The sequence below is a fragment of the Martes martes genome (genome assembly GCF_963455335.1).
Source record: "Martes martes genome assembly, chromosome: 16".
Taxonomy (NCBI): Eukaryota; Metazoa; Chordata; class Mammalia; order Carnivora; family Mustelidae; genus Martes; species Martes martes.
In genome coordinates this window covers 23,991,288-24,012,813 of record NC_137904.1, presented here as the reverse complement: position 1 = coordinate 24,012,813, position 21,526 = coordinate 23,991,288, and the positions used below count along the sequence as shown (strand labels likewise).

At 52.6% G+C, this 21,526-nt stretch overlaps 1 protein-coding gene across 3 annotated transcripts in view; it reads left to right on the top strand.

Annotated features, from left to right (window-relative positions):
* Positions 1-21,526, top strand: part of KSR1 (kinase suppressor of ras 1) — a gene marked incomplete at its 5' end in the record, with an annotated part of 146,256 nt that overhangs the window by 77,619 nt on the left and 47,111 nt on the right. For all 3 annotated transcript variants that reach the window (XM_080826706.1, XM_080826708.1, XM_080826707.1), the window contains one exon: positions 1,741-1,881. In XM_080826706.1, the coding sequence (XP_080682832.1) occupies positions 1,741-1,881 (141 nt within the window). The remainder of the gene's footprint in view (positions 1-1,740; positions 1,882-21,526) is intronic.

Genomic DNA, 21,526 nt, shown 5'->3' with positions numbered 1-21,526 from the left:
GTCCCCACATGGTCAAGTGCTCCTGTTAGGAATTTGGGAGCCTTTCTAGATATTTGAAATATTATATCCCTAAGTATTACTACTTTTTAGTATTGTGAGTAATAAAAAGAATCCTTTAGAGAAATATGCTGAGATATTTGCAGATGAGGAAGAAAGGAATGAATTAAAAATGAAAACCCTTTAGGAGACTGGGAAGTGGCTCCTCTCGGCAGGGTCCAACAGGACTTGAAAGGTTGTGTACACCTTCCGGGGAAGCTTGAAAGTCACCAAGAGGAGGTCACCAGAGCCCTCCTGGGGTCCCTGGGTCCCTGGTCTCAGCCGAGCCCAGCAGCTCCCTGGTTCTCCTCTTGGGGCTCTGAGCTCATTGCCATCTGTTCTGCTCATCCTCCTTTTAATTAGTCATGGGCCAATGACCGAGGTTGGAGGGGGGCTCCCCCACACATCCCACCCACCTCTGCATTCATCAGTACTGTGCAGGGGCACCTCATTGGAGCCCAGGGTTTGTCAGAGAGAGCACCAGGCTGACCAAAACCAGGCTGTCCTTACTTAAACTTAACCTCTTGGGACACCTGGGTGGCTCAGTTGGTTAAGCGTCTGCCTTTGGCTCGGGTCATGATCCCAGGGTCCTGGGATTCCCTGCTCAGTGGGGAGCCTGCTTCTCCCTCTCCCTCTGCCTGCTGCTCCCTCTGCTTGTGCTCTCTTCTGTCATATGAATAAAATCTTAAAAAAAAAAACTTCTTGAGGTTTTAGCCTTTTGAGAGGCTTTTGAAAACTGTGGATGCTTTTCCCTTGGAAAATGCACAGACTCGTACATCTGAAATTTGCATACATATCAGGGTGTGCTTCCTGAGAGCCTACTGGTGAGCCCAAGTGGAGGACTGCGGCCAGTCATGCCGCATGCCAGCAGGCATGGCCGGTACTTGGTGTGTGCTCCGAGTGCTTCATTTCTTCCCCACCTCCCTGAGAGGGAGGTTCTGTTATCCCATTTTCTGGACAAGGAAACTGAGGCTTTTCTGGGCATGGGGGTTTAGTAACTCACCCAGGGTCATAGGGCTAGGGGGTGCCTGAGCCCCTGGATCCCAACCCAGGCAGTCTGATTCTAGGCTGGAAGCCTTCTAAGTGGGAGGTGACTCATTCTCCCCAAACCCCCACATCTTCCATAGCCTCACGTTCTTACCCATCCTCCAACCCTCCCAGGGCAGGAAGCCCTTCTTTTTTTCAGTAGAGATTTTTATTTATCAGACCGAGAGAGAGAGAGAGAGAGAGTGCAAGCAGGGGGAGCATCAGGCAGAAGGAGAGGGAGAAGGAGAGAGAGAAGCTTAGTGCTCTCCACTGAGCAGGGAGCCCGATGCGGGGCTTGATCCCAGGACCCTGGGATCATGACCTGAGTTGAAGGCAGACACTTAATCTACTGAGCCACCCAGGTGCCCCCAGGAAGCCCTTCTTAGGTCTCTACCCCATTCTCTCTCCTGACCAGTGTTGCCCATTGTGCTTAAGGATCATAGTCCTGGGCGTGAGGCAGTGTCAGCCAGCCCTGGGGTGAGGAGAGGGTCTTGGGGGGCTCTCCAGGTCTTCTGGCTTTTTGGACCCTTCTCTCCTCCTCCCTCCATTTCCTACTTCACTGGTGTTTGAATGATGGTGGGGGGGGGGCACCCTGCAGGCTCCTGTGCATAGTGCTTGGGGTGTAGCGCATGTATGAACCCCATACAAAACGGCCTCCTCTTTCCTGGGCTCCCACAGGCGAAGCTGGTCCGCTACATTTGCAAGCAGCAACAGTGCAAGCTCAGCGTGGCTCCCAGTGAGAGGACCTCGGAGCTCAACAGCTACCCTCGCTTCAGTGACTGGCTGTGCACCTTCAATGTGAGGCCAGAGGTAGTGCAGGTAAGCGGGTTGTGGGGCTGGGGTCTGGAGAGGGGGACTGGTTGGGTGGGGGGTTGTCGGGCACGGGGGACCACACAAAAACCCACGGACTGGCTCCTGTGTAAGTGTGACTGGGAGGACAGCGGCCGTGGGAGGGACCCAAGGCAAGTGTGGCTCTATCCTGTGTCCCGGGGCCACTGCCGAACGAGCTGGACAGCCTGACCACACTGATGATTCATTGATTTCCCCCTAAGAACACCCCGTGGAAACATTGGCTATGTGACAGGCACCGTGCTATCAACACTTTGTCTGGATAATCTCACTTAATTCTCGCAAAACCCTGTGAAGGAATTACTCTCTGTTGCTGCTTTATACTTGAGGAAATTAAAGCACAGAATGGGTACGTGACTTGTTTGAAGTCATGCAGCTAGCAAGTGAGCCGCTTTGGGATTTGGAAACAAGAGCCCGAGTTTAGTTTTCTCGTATCTGCAGTAATGTACTGCTTTCGCCGCTCAGTTCCCTCTTCCCATCCAGCCGGCCTACCCACCCCTCCCCACCTCCACCAAGTAACTAATCAGCCAGTGATCCTGGAGAGCATATCCTATGCCAAGTGTCAGAGGCACAGAGCTCCCCCCTCCCCGCCCTCCGTGAAGCATCAGTAAATTAGTGCCTAGCAAGTGTGGTTCACCCAGTCAAGTCTTTCAAACCCCTTTGATTATAAAATTAAAAAGTTGTTGGCTCTTGCTATTATTTTAAAAGCAATAGGGATTTATTATTTAGATACACCTTGGAAAATGGAGGAGGAAAAAAAAGTCACATATATATTCCACGACTCAGCAAAAGTCCACAATCATTAAGATTTTGGTATTTCCTTCTGGTTTTCTTCCCCCCCGCTAATACGAAAGTCTTCTAAAAATTTCTAATGGGTCAGACCCGTGCTGTAAGGTAGTTACGAGCCAACATGTCTACTCTGTCCTTGGAATGTGGCAAATCCACGTTGAGATGTGCCGTCATTTCAAGGCTAGAAGTCTAAAGAGGTGCTGAATTCTGAAGACTTCATGTAGAAAAAAAGTAACACGAATAACTTTTCATGTTTTATATACATTGAATATATATAATTGGGGTCTGTTAAGCTAAATAAAACGTTAAAATTAATTTCGTGAAATACACTCACTTTTTAAAATGTGGCGACTCAAAAATGGAAGCGTGTGGCTTGCATTGTATTTCTCTTGGGCAACACTGGTTCAGATGATCCTGAATAAACAGTTTTGTTTTGCTCTTATCATATGCTATTGCTAGCCAGCATGGTTTCTTTGTAGCTTCACACTTAATAATGCCCCCCCCCCTTTTAAAGTAGCTGCGTAATGTTTGATTGCGTGTAAAGGGTGTGGTGTGTCAGGCGGGGAGGTTCATCCCAGTCCTTGGCTATTATCTATAACACAGGGTTAATATGATTTCTGCAGCTCTTTGTATATTTAGGAATTTTCCCTGGGAGAGATTTCCTGGACAGGAAGTGGTGTGATCGTAAAAGGTCCTGTCATGGGAGGAGGAGTGGGAGTGCATGGGGGTGAATGAGGGGACCCAGGGGGCCTCTTACCATGTCACACGTGTCTGACCTGACCTGGTGCACGCCCACAGTTACAAAGCTGGCAGGAAAGGATGCCTGGGTGGCTTGGGGGTTAAGCATCTGCTTTGGACTCAGGTCATGATCCCAGGGTCCTGGGATCGAGCGCCGTGTCGGGTTCCCCGCTCAGCGGGAGGCCTGCTTCTCCCTCTCCCACTCCCCCTGCTTGTGTTTCCTCTTTCTCTCTCTGTCAAAGAAATAAAATCTTCAAAAAAAAAAAAAAAAAACACAAAAAACCCACAAAGCTGGCAGGAAGGAGCTGGTTTTTGTGAAGGTTGAGGGCAGCTCCTCTGTGACATGGAGTGTCCTGGGACTTTATTAACACTCAAACGCACACATCAGGCCCGCCGGTCTCACAGCTTCCTGCTGCTCAGGAAGGAAATCTCAACAACACGGAATGGTTGTCCATGGTGACGTGTTGAAAGTCATGGACTTGGGAGCTGGGGAGCGTTGAATGGTCGCCCCTGACCCCCAGCCAAGCCCAGCCTTTACCCTTCCCCGCCCCCAGTCGCAGAGATGGGAAGCAGCTTCTCCTCACACCGCATCTATAACACCGAGGAGGGTGCCGGGGCCCCACAGAGGTAGTGACTTGCCCAGCATCTCACCGGTGTCGTCCCTAACTTGACAGGCAGAGACCGCAGGTTTGGAGAAGCTGAAGGGCTCTGGGATGGTCCGGAGCTGGTGACAGGGATGCTCTCGAGGTTCAGACAGGGGCCTGGTGGACTCCAAACTGCGTTCTCACTTCCTTTCTAGGGCCCGAGCCACCTCTGGCAGATGGCTTAGCTGCTCGTGGCATTTTTCTTGGGGCTGCCGAGATCCGGAGTGTGCTAGGTGCCCTGTTGCAGCCGTGTCCGTTTGTGAGAGAGGAGCCAGGTGTGCCCAGTGCAGAGACCGGTCCCAGGGAGGCCGGCTGCAGGGACGTTTCAGCCCCTGGAGAGCCCTGTAGGGGGCAGCTGGCACGGGGGTCTTCCAGGCAGGCCCAGAGGCATAGCAGACACTGAGTGAGGTGGTGTTTGAGTCATGAGGTCATGAGTGCGTCAGAGCCGGTGCTGAATGAGGGGCAGGCTTGTCTGTAGGGAGGCGTCAGGTGGGTGGGAGAGGCCAGGTGCCTCGTGTGGTTTGGGAACCAGGCTGCTACCCAGCCTGGGGGACTGGGGTAGCATCTGAGCAGACAGCTCCGTGGAATGACAGGGACAGGGCAAGAGAGCAATCTCCAGCTGCCCGGTGACCTTCCTGGTGACCTGGAGACCGTGAGGCGGCTCAGAAACCCCTTTCCATTCAGAGACTCGTTTTCTTCCCACCTCTGCCTACCTCAGAGAATGGTAGCGTCACCCACGGAGCTGCTCAAGCCACAGCTCAAGAGGCCATCCCTGGGTGTTCTCTTCCCCTCCCTCACATGTGCAAGGCTTTAGCGAGCCTTGTGGGCTCTACCCCCCAGATCTGCAGACCTGCCCCCTCTCTCCATCCCCAGTGCCAGCACCTCTCTTGCCCAGACTCCTGCAACAGCCTCTTAATTGTCTCCCTACTTTTATCCACTCCATTCCACTTCCGCACAGCAGCCAGAGTGCCCACTAAGAAACATATTCTAGATCATGTCATTTTCCAGTGCTTCCCACTTCTTTCTGAATAAATGCCGGATTCCTCACCCACTTGGGCCTCTGCTGGCCTCTCTGACCTTATCTTTTTCACCCTCCTCTTTGATCTCTTTGGTCTGACCTTTGCACTCCCTCTTCCTCTCCTTGGAGTGCTTTCTCCTTGGCTTGTCCTGTGGATGTTCCTATAGCAGCAGGTCCTCCTCCGAGCAGTCTTCCCTGATAACCTAATCTAAAGGTCACTCCTACCCTTTGTTTTCTACCAGTGCATCTCGGCTGATTTTTCTCAATGACACCAACCACTTTTTGGAGTATATCTGACTTACTTGTTGTTTGTGGTCTGTCTGCTGTCCCCCACTGGAATACAAGCTCCATAACAACCCGGCGAGTGTTGGGCTCAATGTGACAGTCAAGATACAGGAAGGGTGAATCTCACGGTTATGTGGTGGGTGTCTCAGGAGTTGAGGGTTTTGTCCTGAGTGGGTGGTGACACAGGTTACTCCTAGGTCTGGCTTTTCATACCCTGCAAGAGAAGCCACTCTAGAATCATAGCCCCAAAGATCCACCTTCCCAGCTCTGCCCGGCTACCCACAACTCAGCCTCCGGGAAGAACCCTGGGGAAGTTGGTGCCCTTGGGAAGGCTGGGACAGGCCAACACCCCAAAGAGTCCTTGGGTCTCTTTGGCATTCCTCTTCTGACCATATCAACATGCTTCACTCATTAAGGGGTTGTGGTTCCGGGAGCCCGACTGGCCTTCCTCTGCGAGGCCTCTGTAGTCTGGTTACGGGCTGCACCGGGACCTACATGCCTCTTGCACTCTGAAGCGCTTGTGAGGTCAAGTGCTTAGAGGCACAGTGGTGTGCAGCGGGTTGGAGGAGAGAAAATTCTGGCACTTTCCTCACCTTTCATCCTCAGCTGCTGTTAATTCCTGAGTGAGAGCCAGCCCCACCGAGACTGCTGGAGGTTTGTGCACAGGTAGCTCGAGACAGCCATCTGGGGAGCGAAAAGCAGGGGGGAGTCAAGGAAGGTGGGGAGAGCAGGGGCTGGCTGGAGGCAGTGTTCTGAGTCAAGAGGCAGTGGGAGTCAGTTCAAGGCCTAAGAAGGGCAGCAGGAGGACAAATGCTGGGCGCCGGGCTGCCTCCCGGGCCCTTGCCGTCTCCAGAGCTCACTCATGGGCATCCTTATCCAGAGGTTGGAGGAACTGAGGCCGAGGGGGTGGGAGCAGGAAGAGGGTGGGCCAGGCTGCCTGAGAGTACTAGGGCGTGGGCCAGCAGCTTTCTGCTTGGGTTTTAAGAATCACAAGGAACCATTGGCCAGGTATCTGTATATCTTCCCTGAGCTCTCCAGACCCCTTTTCTCAATCTCATTCTATTTCTTCCCCTCAGATCTTAGGCCCAGGACAGAGTATGCTGAAGGTTGGAAAGGAAGGCTGTTTTCATTAGTAATCCTAGCCTCTGCTCATTGGGGCGGGGGCTGCCTCACCTTGGCTCTGCTGCTGGAGTCTCTCCTTGTACCTGTGGGGGGGGGTGCACAGTAATGGGGGCCTGGAGTTAGAGCAGCATCCTGGCACAGGCCTCATGGTGGGCCCGGGGGGTGTGGGTCTTATTTTCCACTCAGACAGTTTGGACTCTGACACCCACCCTCCCCTGCTCACCCTAGACGCTGATGGGTCTTGTGTGCTTGTAGTTGGAATTGGTTCTGAAACTTCCACTCACCAAAGATAGGTGCAGATCTCAAGAAACTGAAGCTCCGAACACCATAAAATCCCATGCTTTGCCAAAAAAAAAAAAAAAAAAAGTGACCTCAGAGATAGAACCCTTTAACATTTTTTTTTTTTAAGATTTTATTTATTTGATAGAAACACAGCGAGTGAGGGAACACAAGCAGGGGGAGTGGGAGAGGGAGAAACAGGCTTCCTGCTGAGCAGGGAGCCTGATGTGGGGCTCAAACCCAGGACCCTGGAATCATGACCTGAGCCGGAGGCAGACGCTTAACGACTGAGCCACCCAGGTGCCCCAGAACACTTTGACTTCTGAATGTCATCTGAACATTGCTTATTTTCTTAAATAAATGTTTTATTTTGGAATAGTTTGAGATTTATGGAAAAACTGCAGTGATTGTATGATTGTACAGAATTCCCATACATGGCCTTCACCCAGATTCCCGCCATCATCATTATACGTTCCTGCAGTGCGCATTTGTCAAAACTAAGAACACAATGTTGGTACATCACTGTTGACTAAATTCCAGACTGTCTTTGGATTTCACCAGTTTTTCCGTTAGAAGCTTCCTTCAGTTCTAGGAGCCAGTCCAGGATAGCACATTGTTCTTATTTACATACAAATTTGTTTCCTTTTTATTTTTGATAGTTGCTAAAATGGGCTAGTACAGTATTTTTTCAGTCTGAATCTCATCTCTGCGTGAGTCATACAAATCCATCTCATTCCTCTTTAATAGTAGAATCGTTAAGAGGAAAGATTTCCTCGAGCCAGCCTAGCAGTGACTGGGTGAGGGGTGCCCATGGGCGCACGTAGAGGCACACGCAGAAAGCTTGAGCCTGCGTCCACAAGCGTCCATCTGCAGCTGGAGATGGAGATGGAGACTTTAAAACAGGGTCCTGTCTATGTGGCCTTTCTTTCCTTTTTTTTTTTTTTTTTTTTGGTTGGTTGGTTGGTTGGTTGGTTGGTTTTTAGGAGAAGAGGTCTGAATCATGAAGTCTGGCAGTTTCCTTTGCTGAGCCATCCATGCTAAAGGGCCCCAGATGGTGGGAGCTCTCCCTTCAGCCTCTGTGTTCTCTGCGTATCTTGCCCTCCCCCCCAGGAAAATAGTGCCTTTCTGCTGCATGAAGAGGGGGCTGGATGCAGACGTGGCCCCAGGCTGGTAGTGGCCCTTCCTAGTTTCTGGTGTGGAGGCAGGGCCTCTCCTCCCCTCCTTTCCTTTCTGAGTTAGATCTCAGCCCCTGCTGCTCCAGAGCCCACAGTGGGTGCTTCTGACATATGTGATCTTTGATTCTAACTCCTTTGGAGACCAGCAGCTCAGGAGACTCCTTCATACGTTGACCCCACGTACACTAGATCTTCCTCTAGAGCGACACTGCCCAGTAGAACTTTCGGGACGATAGCAGGATTCTTTATCGCCCTACCCAACGTGGTAGCCACCAACCGCGTGTGGCCATGGAGCACTTGAATATGATGAGTGCGACGGGGAAGCCAAAATTTAGATTTTGTTTTATTGTAATGAATTTTCACTTAAAGAGACATACGACCCTCGCTGTGTCGGACAGTACAGATCTGGAGCCTTCCCTGGAGGGACCCCATGCTCACAGCCAGGGTGCTAGAGACACTCCCCCCACCCCAGGAGCTCACAGGCTACCGTGAGACTTGCCGAGAGCTGATATCAAGCGCCCTGATGGAAGGCAGTCTGAGGTCCGGGGGAGGAAGCTGGCAAACCCACCCTGGGAGGCTGGAGAAGGACAAACACCAGGGGAGGGTTCCCCTCAGAGCTGGGATCTAGGCTGAGCTAGGAAGGGCAAGAGGGCAGGAATGGTACCAGCAGTCCCTGAGGACTGAGCGCTCTTTGGGCCTCCCAGGAAGTGTTTGCAAAGGGCTTGGCCTGGGTAGAGACTGGCGAGCAGACAGTCACTTCGTGGAAACCTTCGTGTAGCGGCATTTATCTGGAGACCAGCGCCATGCCTGTGTGTGTATGTGAGAGAGGGAGAGAACACTAGAATTGTTTTAGGGACACTAAAACCCCTGCTGGTGAGAAGGCTGGGTTCATCATGAGGACAGTGAAAGGTGAGCCCATGCTGGTGTGGGGACCTGGGGCACGGGCATGGAGGAGGGGCTCTCAGGCCCAGCACTGAGCACAAGAGTGATTCGGAGCAAGGTGCCTCCACCCTCCCCAGACACCTAGAGTCACACACTGTGACTCTTTCCACCCTCCCCTGCCAGACCTTCCACAGGCTAAACATCACAGCTTCATGTTCTGGCTGCAGCTCGGGGGGGAAATGATTTCAGAGCCTGCTGGCATGAAGCCATTTTTTTTTTTTTTTCGTTCAGCAATTTCCCTGTTGGAAGTTGCTAGAGGAAGTGGTGAGCACTGGCTGGGATCCATCCTAGACATGAGAGGCAGGCGCGGCAAAGACCAGGACCCCAGGGCCCAAGCCAGAGGCCATGGGCTCCCCTGAGGAAGCTCTTACTGGTGGCATTTTCTGAACTGAAGATGCAGGCGAGTCTGGTAAGGGGCTTTTGTTAAAGCCCTAACAGGGCAAGTTTCTCTATCCCTTCTCTACTACTCTCACGTTCCCATGTTTGAAATCAGGCCTTCTCTTGGGGATGGGGAAGTGAGCTCCCTGGGGTCTGCCACCATCTTGGTTTCCTGTTGGCTGGGAGTGACCGTGGCCCTGTGTGGGCCCCGGTGGGTGGGCTGTGTGAAGCCAGAGGCTGTGGAAGAATAAACCAGGAAAGTGAGCTGGTGTTTGGCTCCTGGGTTCAGCTTTAATGCACATGAATCCTGCTGTCAGTCTTCCGGTCATCCCCACCCTCTCCCCGGGGAGCCAGAGGCCACACTGTTCAACGGCCTTGCTCTTGGCAGCTGGGAGCCGCCTCTGAATGCAGCATACACTCTCTCTGGGCTGTGTGGGGGGACCCAGGCCAGCTTGTCAGCCCCAGCGGCCTGGGCTGCTTGCCACTAGGGATTTGAGGCATCAGGACCAGCCCAGCGGGATGGGGAGATGGAGGCCTGGGGGGAAGGCTGCTGTGCCCGTGTCACCCAACCAGTCAGAACAAGAGATGGAGGTGGGATATGGAAGGATGGTGGCATTTAGGAAGGTGGCACTTAGGATGGTGGCATTTAGGAAGGTGGCATTTAGGAAGGTGGGAGAGACCCCTGGTCCCATTCTATGGCTGAGCAAACTGAGGTTCAGAGAAGTCGAGGGACCTGTCAGGGTCATACAGTGAGATGATAGCTGGGTCAGGATTCTAAAGCCAGTCTCCCGTCCTTGACTCAGCTTCTTACTTAGATTAGCCCAGCCTGGGGTTACTGTATGCCGTTGTATGATTGAATTGAACTCTTTCAGGATTCCTGGGTGGCTCAGTTGGTTAAGCGTCTGCCTTCAGTTCAGGTCGTGATCCCAGGGTCCTGGGATCAAGCCCCACATGGCTCCCTGCTCAGCGGGGAGCCTGCTTCTCCCTCTGCTCTGTCTGCCGCTCCCCCTGGTTGTGCTTTCTCTCTTTCTCTCTTTTTCTTTCTGGCAAATAAATAAATAAATAAAATCTTCAACAAGAAAATAACTTGATCTCTTTCTGTCTCCCTCCTTCTCTCCCTCCCCCTTCCTCCCTCCCTCCCTCTGACCTTCTTTTCTTCCTCTCCTCCTCCACCTTTTCCATAATTCCCACTCACTCTATATCCATTGATCACTTACTCTGATTAATTACCACTGGAGATTAATTGATGCACAAATACAGTCTTCCCTGCGGGCTTGTCAGGTGGTGGTATGTACACAGCTACAAATAGCCACCATGGAAGCAGGCTGACGGGCCCCAAGGGAGGAAGGGCTGAGATGGGGCCTGATACAGAGCTGAGGGCCTTCCTGCGTTGTCTGCTGTCCACCCAGCCATGCACTCATTCGATGTATACTTAGCTCCTGTTAGGTGCCAGGCCCTGTTCTAGGTGTTGGGCCCGCGTTCCCGTCCTTCCTGAGCTGGCATACATCCATCCCTCTCTCCAGTCGATGAAGTGGTTTATTTTCTGAATCTGAGCCAGAATGCTCTGTTTTAAGCTTTGAGTGTGAGGTCGCCCCTGATTTTTAGAAACCTGAAAAAACCAGAGCGTGACTGTTCTGGTTAGCGCCCCCATACTAGTTGGCATTTATGAATGGTGAGCCCATCTCCTCAATCCTCTGGAGTTCTGGGCTGCCAAGCCCAGTGAAAATGGACTAGACCCGGGATCCTGTGCCATTCGGGCAGGAATTTGGCTGTTTCCTTTGCTCCTCTGTCTCTGCCGCCTGGCACATTGAAGGTGTCTTGTTGAATGAATGACTTCAGATCAGACCATCCAAAGAGTTTTGGTCCCTTGGGCTGAGGGGTCTCAGGAGTGTTCTCATCTGGGCTCATGAAGGTTGAGTTTTGGGAGCCTCTGGGGGTTGGTGTCTGGGGGCTGCCAAAGGCGGCTGAGGTCGGGCTTCCTGAGCTGGCTCCGCTGTGTTTGGTGAGGGGCTGGACTTGGTCTAGCTGTGTGCCTGTAGCCCTGCTGTGGGATGACTTTGGCTTAGAGTATGTATGAGCCACCTCTGGGGCCACGCAGCTCCTGGGCTGTCAGTTTCTATTGGGTGTCCCTTCCTCCGGGACTGGCCTTAAAGGCAAGATTGCTCTAGAACACACCTAACCAGCCTGGATATATCACTGGGAAATTCTTGCTTCAACACCACCCTGTTTTAATTATTGTAAACAAAAGCCCTCTCTCTTAATACCCTTCTTTTAAAGGAAAATCAACATAGGCATTTTGGTGGCTTGGTTCTCAACCATATGCTTTTGGGGAGGTAGCAAGATTAGAAATAGGCAGCCCAGAACCTGGTGTTGGGAGGCAGACAGAAACTTGATTTTGCTACTTGTTCATGGACAAGTCTCTTACCTCTCAGCTTATTTACTCGTCTGTCGGTTGTCTAGCTAGAAAATAAGCAGTCACTTCTCATTCCTTCTGCTTCCTTACTTCCACGTTGGATTAACTAGCAAAGCCTGCTGGCTCTATTTCCACATGTATATCCCAAACCCACTTATGTCTCTTTTTTACTATGCCCCCCTGCCACCCTAGGCCTAGCTACTACACGGACTTGTGCAGTAGCACCTACATCACTCTCTCTATCTACTCTTGCCCTCTCCTTCATTTCATTTCATTTTTATAAGCCAGGAGTGATTTTTTTAAAACCCAAATCTGATTATCTCACTTTTCTGAGTACAGTCCTTCATTCAGTGTCTTGCCCTCAGCATAAAATCCAAACCCCTTCACTATTACCTGTAAGGCCCCGAAGTATTTGGCATCTGCCTCCTTCTTCCACACCATCTCCCGCCCCTCCTTACTCTTTGCCTTGCGTTAGAACACGTCAGGTTTCCTGTCATAGTTCAGGGCCTTTGTATGTTCTGTTTCCTTTGCCTGGAAATTTCTATACTCTCATGGCTAGGATGTTTAGAAGTGTGATCTTCAGAGAGGCCACCCTGTCTAAAATTAGATGCCCCCCCCCCATGTCTCAACATGCTTTCTCCTTTTTAGCATTTATTCATAAATTTCAGTTACATATTTTAGTTTATGTTTTCTATTCTGTGTTTCCTATTAGGATGTAAGCTCCCTAAAGAAAAGAACTACTTATTTCATTTGCTATTGTATTCCTTGCCTGGAATAAAGTGACTGGCACAGAGTTAGTATTCACAGTAGCTGTCTGTCGATGAGATGGATTGGGGGTGGGGGTTAAACAGATGGTCCGAGGGTATGTAGTAAGTACTTACTTAGTACAAGCTATTATATTCTCCTCCTAGTTAGAACGTTTTCGTAGCAAGTTCCCGTGCTGACTGGCTTACACCAACGACTTTTGTCAGCTTAAGTAATAGAGGTTCAGCGAGGTCTGGATGCGGAAGCTCAGATGATGCTGTTAGAGTGTACTTCTCAGCCAGGCCCACACCACGTGGCAGGCACCAAGGCCACCAGCAGCAAAGCCTCACTTTCTTCCTGCATCATGGTGGTGCTTGTCGGTGGAGAGCTTCTGCCCCAGGACTGGAGCTGGAAAATCCCATGGAAGGCTCTGCATGGCCTACCTTTGGTCCCATGTTCTACCAGAGCCAAGCACAAGGCTAGGAAGATGGAACACACCTGTTGACCCACACTGGGTCACGGCTCAGCCCTTGAGCAGCATGGTGGAGAAGGTGGGGACCTGAAGGGGAAGTTTCACCTGTGCTCTGGAAATGGATTCCTGGAGGAAAGACAGCTCTGTGGACGGCAAAAGACGTGTATTAACACTCACACCCCCAGATGGCAAGAGTGGTTGGTTCTACCGCAGCTGCTGGGGTCCCCGCCATCACCAGGGGCTCTCCGTGGGGCTGGGTCACCTGGCTTTCCCCTGAGAGTCATAGGGGTGGCCGCTGTGCCCTGTTTCCTTCAGTGAGCGGGACTCCTGTGTCTGTGCAGGAGACCCAGGGCCTCAGGCTCGAGATGAGGCCTACACATTGGGGTGGGAAGGGAGCAGCAGAGATCTCATTTCTAGAATGTAATTGGTGAGCCTAGCCCCTCATTTTTTGTTTTTAATGACATTTCTCATTTTCTTCACTGTGAAAGTAATACTTATTTTAGATTAGAAAATATAGAGAAGCAAAAGAAATGAGTTACCTGTAATCCTTCACAGAGCCGATCATTGCTTCTTGGCTTTTTACTTTTCTTTTTTTTCTTAATATCCAGTAATTTACCTGGATGTTCACTTTCAAAATGTGTAAAGTATAGAAATTAAAATGATAATTCTACCATTTGTTGATGGTTTACACCTTTGTTGTTGGCTTTTCTTTTTCTTTCTTCCTTTTTTAAAATGAAGTTTATTCATGAATTTATGCTCTAAATTCTTCTTTTTTTTTTTTTTAAGATTGTTTTATTTTTAAGTAATCCCTATACCCAGCATGGGGCTGAAACCCACAACCCTGAGACACGGGGTCGCACGCTCCACTGACTGAGCCAGCCAGGCGCCCCTGTGCTGTTAATTCTTTAATGAGTGTTCCCATCCTGCCTGGGGCTGAGCTATGAGCTTTACATGGAGTGTCTCATCTCACCTTGTGAGATGATCTTAGTCCACCTGGGCCACTCTTAACAAAATACCATAGACTGGGGGCTTGCTGGGGGCTTATAAGCAACAGAAGTTTATTTCTCAAAGTTCTGGAGGCTGGGAAGTCCGAGACCAGGGTGCCAGCAGGTTCAGTGTCTGGTGAGAACCCACTTCCTGATTCAGAGACTGTGGTCTTTCTGCTTTGTCTTCACATGGTGGGAGAGGCCAGACAACTCTCTGGGGTCTCCTTTATAGAAGGGCACTGATCCTGTCCTGAGGGCTCCTTCCAACCTTATAACCTGATCACTTCCCAAAGGCCCTGCCCCCTCGTACCATCACCCTGGGGATTAGGTTTTGAGGTGGGGGCACGAATATTTAGTCCTATAGCAGGAGGCAATTCTTTTATGCCCAATATGCGACTGAACTAGAGAAACTGATGATGTCACTTACCTAAGGTCACCTAGGTGGTACGTGTTGTGGCCAGGATTCATATCCGGCTCCAAAGCAGGGGTCACAAAATACACACACACATTTTAAATTCTCATAGATAGAACAACGTGATACATTCCTTCTGTGATCCCTGAACATTTCTCCTTTTTCAAGATTTTATTTTGAAGCAACATTTTCTAAATCTAGAAATTACTAGAAATTCTAGAAATTAGGAATTCTAATTTAGAAATTACTAAATCTAGTAATTACAAATGTTCATTGCAAGAAAATTTGAATATTAAAAAAATAGCTCAGGAAAGACAACAAAGTCCCCCCCGTACACGACTCCACCAGCCACTGATAGGCAGCCCCTTAACTTCTTTTACATTTTTCTTTTTCATGTGCGTCGAGTAAAGTTCACTGTTCCCAGTGAATTGTTCTAAGACCTTTGATAGCCGAGCCTCATTTTTCATGGTTGTCTTGGGTGCCATCTAGGGCATCCAAACCAGCCAGCCCCAAATGTCTGAGAGCTCCAGGAGGGTTGGGGGTAATTGGAGTTCATGTGGGGGGTAGGGTTTCCCCAGATGATGATTCACCGGGAGGGGGGAGATGGTCATGTTCCTTGTTGACTCAGGTCAAACTTTCTGGAGGTGAGCAGCGAGGCGGAGAACACTTCTCTGTTCATGGCCTGGTATCCTGGGTGTCTGGGTCCCTGGGTCTAGGACCCTGCAGTGAGGCCCACCAGAGCCCGAGTGTCTCACAACCAGCACCTGCTCCCGGGAGGTATGTGCTGACTCCCCAGCTCCCAGGCACAAACTATTTTTGGCTACAGTGACTGTTCACTACAGTCATGAAAACAGAAACTCCTCTCCCTGCCTTGTCCTTCTCTGAGACACCACACCCGGGGCTGCGGCTGCCGGGGACCCTGGGCTTGGGCCCCTCACCACCCCTCACCATGCATTGCCTGTGGAGCTGGGTGATGGCCAAGGCTGCAAGGGGCACGGGGACCCCACCACCTGTGGTCCTGCAAGATACAGGAAGCCTGGACCAGCCCAGGCTGGAGGGTTGCAAGGTAGGCGCTGCGGTCCGGAATCCGGTGGCCCTTCTTCAAGTCCCCAGAACCAGTACGTTCAGGCTGGGCTCCGAGTTCTTGCGTTGCTCATGGTCTGTAGAACGTGTCTGGAGAGATCTAGATTATGATTTCCATTTCATTGTTTCATTCCCTGAGTCGCTTGTGGTACAGTGGCTGGAGAACCATCAGGATCTTACTGGAACAGATCTTCCTCATCCTTCCAGTGAATGAATGACCTTTGGCTTGTTCATGCTTTGGGTTCGAACAGGATACATCCTTGTTCTGAGCCTGCTCCTTCTGTAGGGAGCTGAGAAATGAGACTTGTGCAGGTAGCCCCAGCCCTGCTTGTCAGGGCTTCTGGTCACCCGGGCCAAAGAGGCCAAAGCATGTAGAGGCTGTGAGTGCTAGCGTGGAGTTACACGGGCTCCGGCACTCCCTGGCCGTGTCTTCAGTGAGTCACTTAATCTCTCTGAGCCTCCCTTTCCTTAGCTACCGAGCAGCTGTGCGCAGGCCCACTACACGAGCAGTGACAGGAGCAGTAGTGGTTATTTTTATGACTAGACTGTTTGTGGAAAGAGGAAGCATGCAGAGAAGCTGAGTAAGAATCAGCGTGCCTCGGCCCAGGGCAGGTCTTAGGCCACGTTGCAGGACCTGGGTGTTTGGGTGTAGCTGGTGACGTGGGGTTTGCTGCTGCTTATCAAAAAGCAGGAGAGTCTGCACTGTCATCGGTGGGCATGGGTTGGGGTGGACAAGAACACGGAATTGAGAGTTTCTGCCCACTTGCTATCTTTTAAGCCACCAAGACATAAGAGACTTGCCGGGCTCTGGGTGAGGCCATGAGCCCGGAAGCCTGTTGCTTCTGGGTTCCTTAGGGCTCTGGGCCCACAAGGCAGGCACCTGGCTTGGCGTCCCTCAGGCTAGCACCTTTGGAGGTGATTCTCAGGGCAGATTTCGGGGTAGTCCATACCCTTGGCTTACCTCTTAGAGCAGCTTGGAGACTCTGGCAGGAATAAAACCTTTACATCTGGGTGAGGAACGCCCATAACGAACAACAGTGAGCTTTCTCAGAGGCCCGGGATAGCCTGGTGCCAGACACCGGCAGGGGTGTTGGGAAATCTGGGCCCCGGTCTTGGTGCTGTTGTTCAAGGGGACTCAGCAAGGTCTCCTCACCTCTGTGGTCCTCTGTTTTCTCTATAAAGTGAGTGTTGGACTAACCTGTTGCTAAGGTCCCTTTTAAACCCTGCCCTTTGACCGTGGCAGAGGAAGGATTTATCCTTCCATTCCATCTGAGTATCCAACCTCACAAGTATCCATTAGCCCCTTTCATGCCCTCACACCTTGACGGCACCAGCGAGGCCCTCCTTGGCTCGAGTCTTGGCCATCCTCTTGGGCTCCACTGGGTTCCCCTACTTTGAGGCCCGTTCTTGCTGTGGGGCAGGAGTTGTTTACAGGGTTTCTGGAAAACTACAGAGATCTCCTGAAAGATCTCGGTCTCCTGGGTGGATGCCCTTGGGGGTGGTGTGAAAACAACGCGGCCCCTGTTTTCAGGTGGAATGGCCTGGTTCTCAGGTCTCTGGCCTGGGCGCCCTTTGTGTGGCTCTGCATATCCCCTACCCAGATAGACAGACAACCAACCCCAAAAGACAGACTGCATAACGACACTAGCGTGTGCCATTCTGGTGGAGGGGGTCTGTGATTTGGCTCTTGGCCCCACGCTGGGGCCAGGCACATACCAGGCCTGGGCACTCTCTGGTGCGGGGGGCCTCGGTGGCTGAACTCAGCTCCCGCCCTGCGGGTATGGAGGAGGAAGTAGGAGACTGTAGACCTGTCTGGGAACCCTTTTTTTAATGGTGTGTTTGGATCAGGAGAGCCACAGGGGGCTCCTACCAGCCAAGAGTAAAGATGGCCGCGGGTATGGCGCTGCCCAGGAGCCCCTGTCTGTGCCTTTGCCCTCAGGAGAGCTGGGGTTTCCCATGGGGAGATCCATCTCAAACCAGACCCTGCTCCCTTGCACCCTCTGTGTGGGATTAGCAGGTATCCCAGTTTGCCAGGTACAGTCCCAGTTTATGGCCATTGTCCCTGGGCAGTTAGAGCTCCCCCTCCCGCTCTGAGGTGTCCCTGTGGGGAGGGTCCCTCATACACCCACCCCTTACTCAGTAGTCTCTCGTCACGCAGCTGCTGGCCTGGCTCGCATCCTCATTGCCCCCTGCTCGTCCTGCTCTCACCTGCTGTGTCAACTGGGGATGGCAGGGAGGCCTGCTGCTCTAGGGAAGTTGTACCCCCCACCCCGCCTCCTGCCCTACTTGTGCAGGAAGGGACTTTCCTGTTTGCCAGTTCCCCAGAAGTCAAGCGTCACCCCAGCATTCGTGGAGCCCTCTGGCTGCTGGCAAGCCGTCCCCCTGCCCCACTCTGACCCCAGTCTTATCTTTGAATGTGCTCATTTTTGTTTATTTGTTTTAGAGTATTCCATTTCTGACTTGAGGTTTACTCTGGAGTCTAGTGGACAATAGGGCTTTTTTTCCCCCATAATCAGCAAACATCCTGGGTGTAGAGAACCGGCCTTGGAGAAGCCCACGTGTCTCCTGTCTCTGTTTTGGGAGTAGCACGTGCGGAGGGGTAAGCATGCAGCCCCGAAGCGGGGGGCGGGGTGTGTGTGTGTGTGTGTGTGTGTGTGTGTGTGTGTGTGTTGGGGAAGGGATTTTTTTTTTAATGTGGGACGCGACTGGCTGTTTTCAAACCACAACCAGGAGGAGCAGTTTTGGGAATGTGTGTCAGTGACACAGAGGAAGGTTACAAAATGCAGGTGGCCTGAATGGCAGGTGGGGACCTCCCTGGGGGCCTCTGCTCTGTGCCCCTTCTGTACACTGTGTGTTGGGGGGCTGGATGGGGAGAAGACCTGTTGGCACAGAGGGCAGCAGGAAGGAAGGAGCATTGAGGCACAGGGCCACGAGTTGATGGGGCCCCACAGAGTTGATGTGTGTTTGTTGAGTGGCTGGATGACCCCCTGGGATCTGGGGTTGCCACACTGTGCCCCATGGGCCAAGTCCGGCCCACCGCTGGTTTTCGTACAGTTTTCACATATTAAAGTGCTAGGAAAAAAGTGAAGAGGACTGTTCAGTGACACCTGAGAATGATAGGACATTCAAGTTTCAGTGTCCATAGTTTTATTAGAATGTGGCCTCACATTTGTTGACATCTTGTCCCTGGCTGTTTTGGGATCTAACGGCAAGGGTGGATGGTTCTGACAGAGACCATATGGCCTGCAAGGCTGAAGATCATTCCCTCTCCGTTCAGGAAAAGCTTGCCAATCCTTGTTCTAGGTACCTCGGGGCTCACGGGAGACACAAGACGGGCTCTCCGGGAAGGTGGGGCCAGCCCTTGGGGTGACAGCCCATGCCACCAGAAACTGGAGATCCTGTCCCAGGCGGCGTTAGGAAGCACGGGTGTCCTCCAGAGGGCATGAGGAAAACGTAGGGCCTTGGAAGGGAATGTGGGGGAGAAGACCCTGGGAGGCCGCCAGCAGGTCCTTTCAACCCCATAGCCAGAGGTCGACTAAGCTCGGCACAGGGGTGGGGCTGGGTATGGAGCCGGGCAAACCGGCTGTGACCTGTGATGCCGAGTGTACTATGCCCTGGGCCAAAGAGCTCACTTGATAGAGCAGATCAGAGGGCACCAGCGCAGACAGGGCCAGCTGACTGGGAATAGGAAGAGGTGGCCATGCCTCAGTCTTCCCAGTCAGGCTGTGTGGTCTCGGGCAAGTTACCTGCCCTCTCTGAACCTTATCACCCATCTCAGGATGTTAGGAGGGCTGTGAGTGTTGCGTTCTGTAACTCATCTAGCTGAGCACCTGGCCCCAGGAGATGGGTAGTAAATGCTCACCACTTGCCCTTTTCTACCTCCTCCTTGGCTCCTCTTCTTCGACCTGCATCCCTCCTCTTCCACACCTTCCCCCACCGCTGCCCCAGCTTTCTGAGGCTTTTAAGCCCAGATGTACTAATGCATAGGCCAGAGACAGCCACTCCCTGAGGATTCCAGCCTGGCTCCCCACTCTCTAAGGCCCCACCTGGTCTTATAGGGGGGAGGTAGGCACAGACCTCTCCTGGGACATCTGGGAGCTTGGGCTAGGCTGGGGTTGAGTTGAAGGGGTGTGGGCCTCATGATAAGACGGGCAGCTGTCAACCCCAGGGCCCAGCCCTCCCCTCCCCCTGGCCAGACCTGCCTTCTGGGCATTCTCAGATACCTTCTGCCCTGGGCTACTTTAGCCAGACTTAGGGCTCTGCAGTCTGTCTCTTTTCATGGTCCCCACCTGAGAAATTCTGATTTGATTGGTCTGGGGTGGAATGTGAGCATCAGGATCCTTTTTAAAAGCAACCCCCCAACCCCTCTCCCCCAACCCCGCCAGTGATACCAAGGTGTAGCCAGGGTTGACAGCCACCAATCTAATTCAGCCAAACCCACTCATTTTACAAACGATGAAACCAGACCCCAAGAGAGGGGTAGGGACTGGCCCAAGGTCATGGGGGTTCCAGTGGGCAGGTCTGGCCCTTCCTTTACTATGTTGTCTGGCTGGAGGTGGTGGAGAGAAGCCTTCCACAATGTGGCTGGCTTCTCTGGGGAGTGGGTATTTCTCATTTCCCAGCACCCAGATAGGAGGAGACTGGGCCCAGGACTGGTTGTAGACCGAGCCAGTACCCTGTGGAAAAGTTGTCTGTTGATTGCCATGGAAACCCTGGAAGGCTGCCCAATCCAGGCCCTCACTGCCTCAGCCCCACCTGCGCCTCCCAGAATTTCCAGCTGTTGTCCCCAAGTCTCACTGTCCCTCCCCCTCAGCCCCAGCCATGGACAGAGGGCAGGGAGGAACACCTGGCAGGTGTTGCCTTCCAGCTGTAGGCATGTAGGCTCCCCACCTGGGCTGCCAGAACAGCAACCTTGCTCTTCCCCTCTCTTTCCCCAGCTGCCCCCGTGGCCTCAGAGGAGTGTAGCGGTCTGCATCCCCATCTGCAGGGCTCTGGGGGTCCACCTCTGGCCTCTCTGGTGTGACCAGTCCCAGGGGAGCATCTGTGGTAAATGATTCTGGCCCTCTCATTAACCCGCAGCCACAGAAGTGGGGGGTGGGGGGACAGCCTGCACCCAAGAAAGCACACACTCGGCCCGTGCTCTGGGACCAGAAGGCTAACTGGGAACACAAGGTGTGGGTTTGCCTCTTGGCCTTCCTTTAACCCCAGCCTTCACTGGAATTCTGCCTGGAGCTGCCCGGGGTTTTTGTACATGGCCCACGCACAGGTATTGGAGCCCCTGGCATCCCCCTTCCCGACTGAGCATGGCGAGTGTGGATGGCTCTCCATGTCCACCGGCACAGGTTTCTAAGTATAGATGCCAGGCAGCCCCGTGGCTGCTGGTAAGTCCCAGGATGCCATCTGATCCTTAGCCTGGCCCCTGACGTGACCTGCAGCCAGTTGCTGAGGGGAGGGTATAGCTGTGTTTGGCCCGGCCCATCCTGGCCTCCTGCTCTAGAGAACAGAACCGGCAGGTGAATCACCATAGACCGGGAGTGACCTCAGCCCTCCACTAACCCTCCTGTCTAATGGTCATCAGGAAGAATAGCCCCCTGTCACCTACTGGAGGACATAAACTGGGACCTGAAGGAACTGGCCAGAAGCCAGTGTTCTCCAGAGTTCTTGGCTCTGTGCCCTGTTCTCGCCACCCCACTGCTGTGTTCAGGTGTGAACCAGAACCTTGCTGGAACCGGGGCTCGGGGTCCCCTGCACTGCCCGGGCAGCCCTGTCTTCCCTTCTTGGTTTCTAGTTCACGGTTTCCTTTTTGACAGAAGCTGGGATGGGAGGGGCAGGAATTCTCCTCGAAGCAATATGGACTCTCAGTCTTCACCCCCTCTCGGGAGGCCCTCCTGGGACCATGGGGCCTCTTGGGCTTGAGGGAGGCTGCTCGTCAGCGGGCCTGTGAGGTTACCCGCAGCAGCTGGTGGGGCTCATTCCCTACTGTGCTTTCCATGTGGAGATGCTCCGGAGAAGTTGCAGGTGGTCTGAAAGAACTTTCTAACTTGACCTCAGCCGGGCCTGTAACTGTGGGTGGCAGATGACATCCGTTTGTGAGGTCGGGGGTGCTGAGCTGCGTAGGGCTGCGGCTGGAGGAGA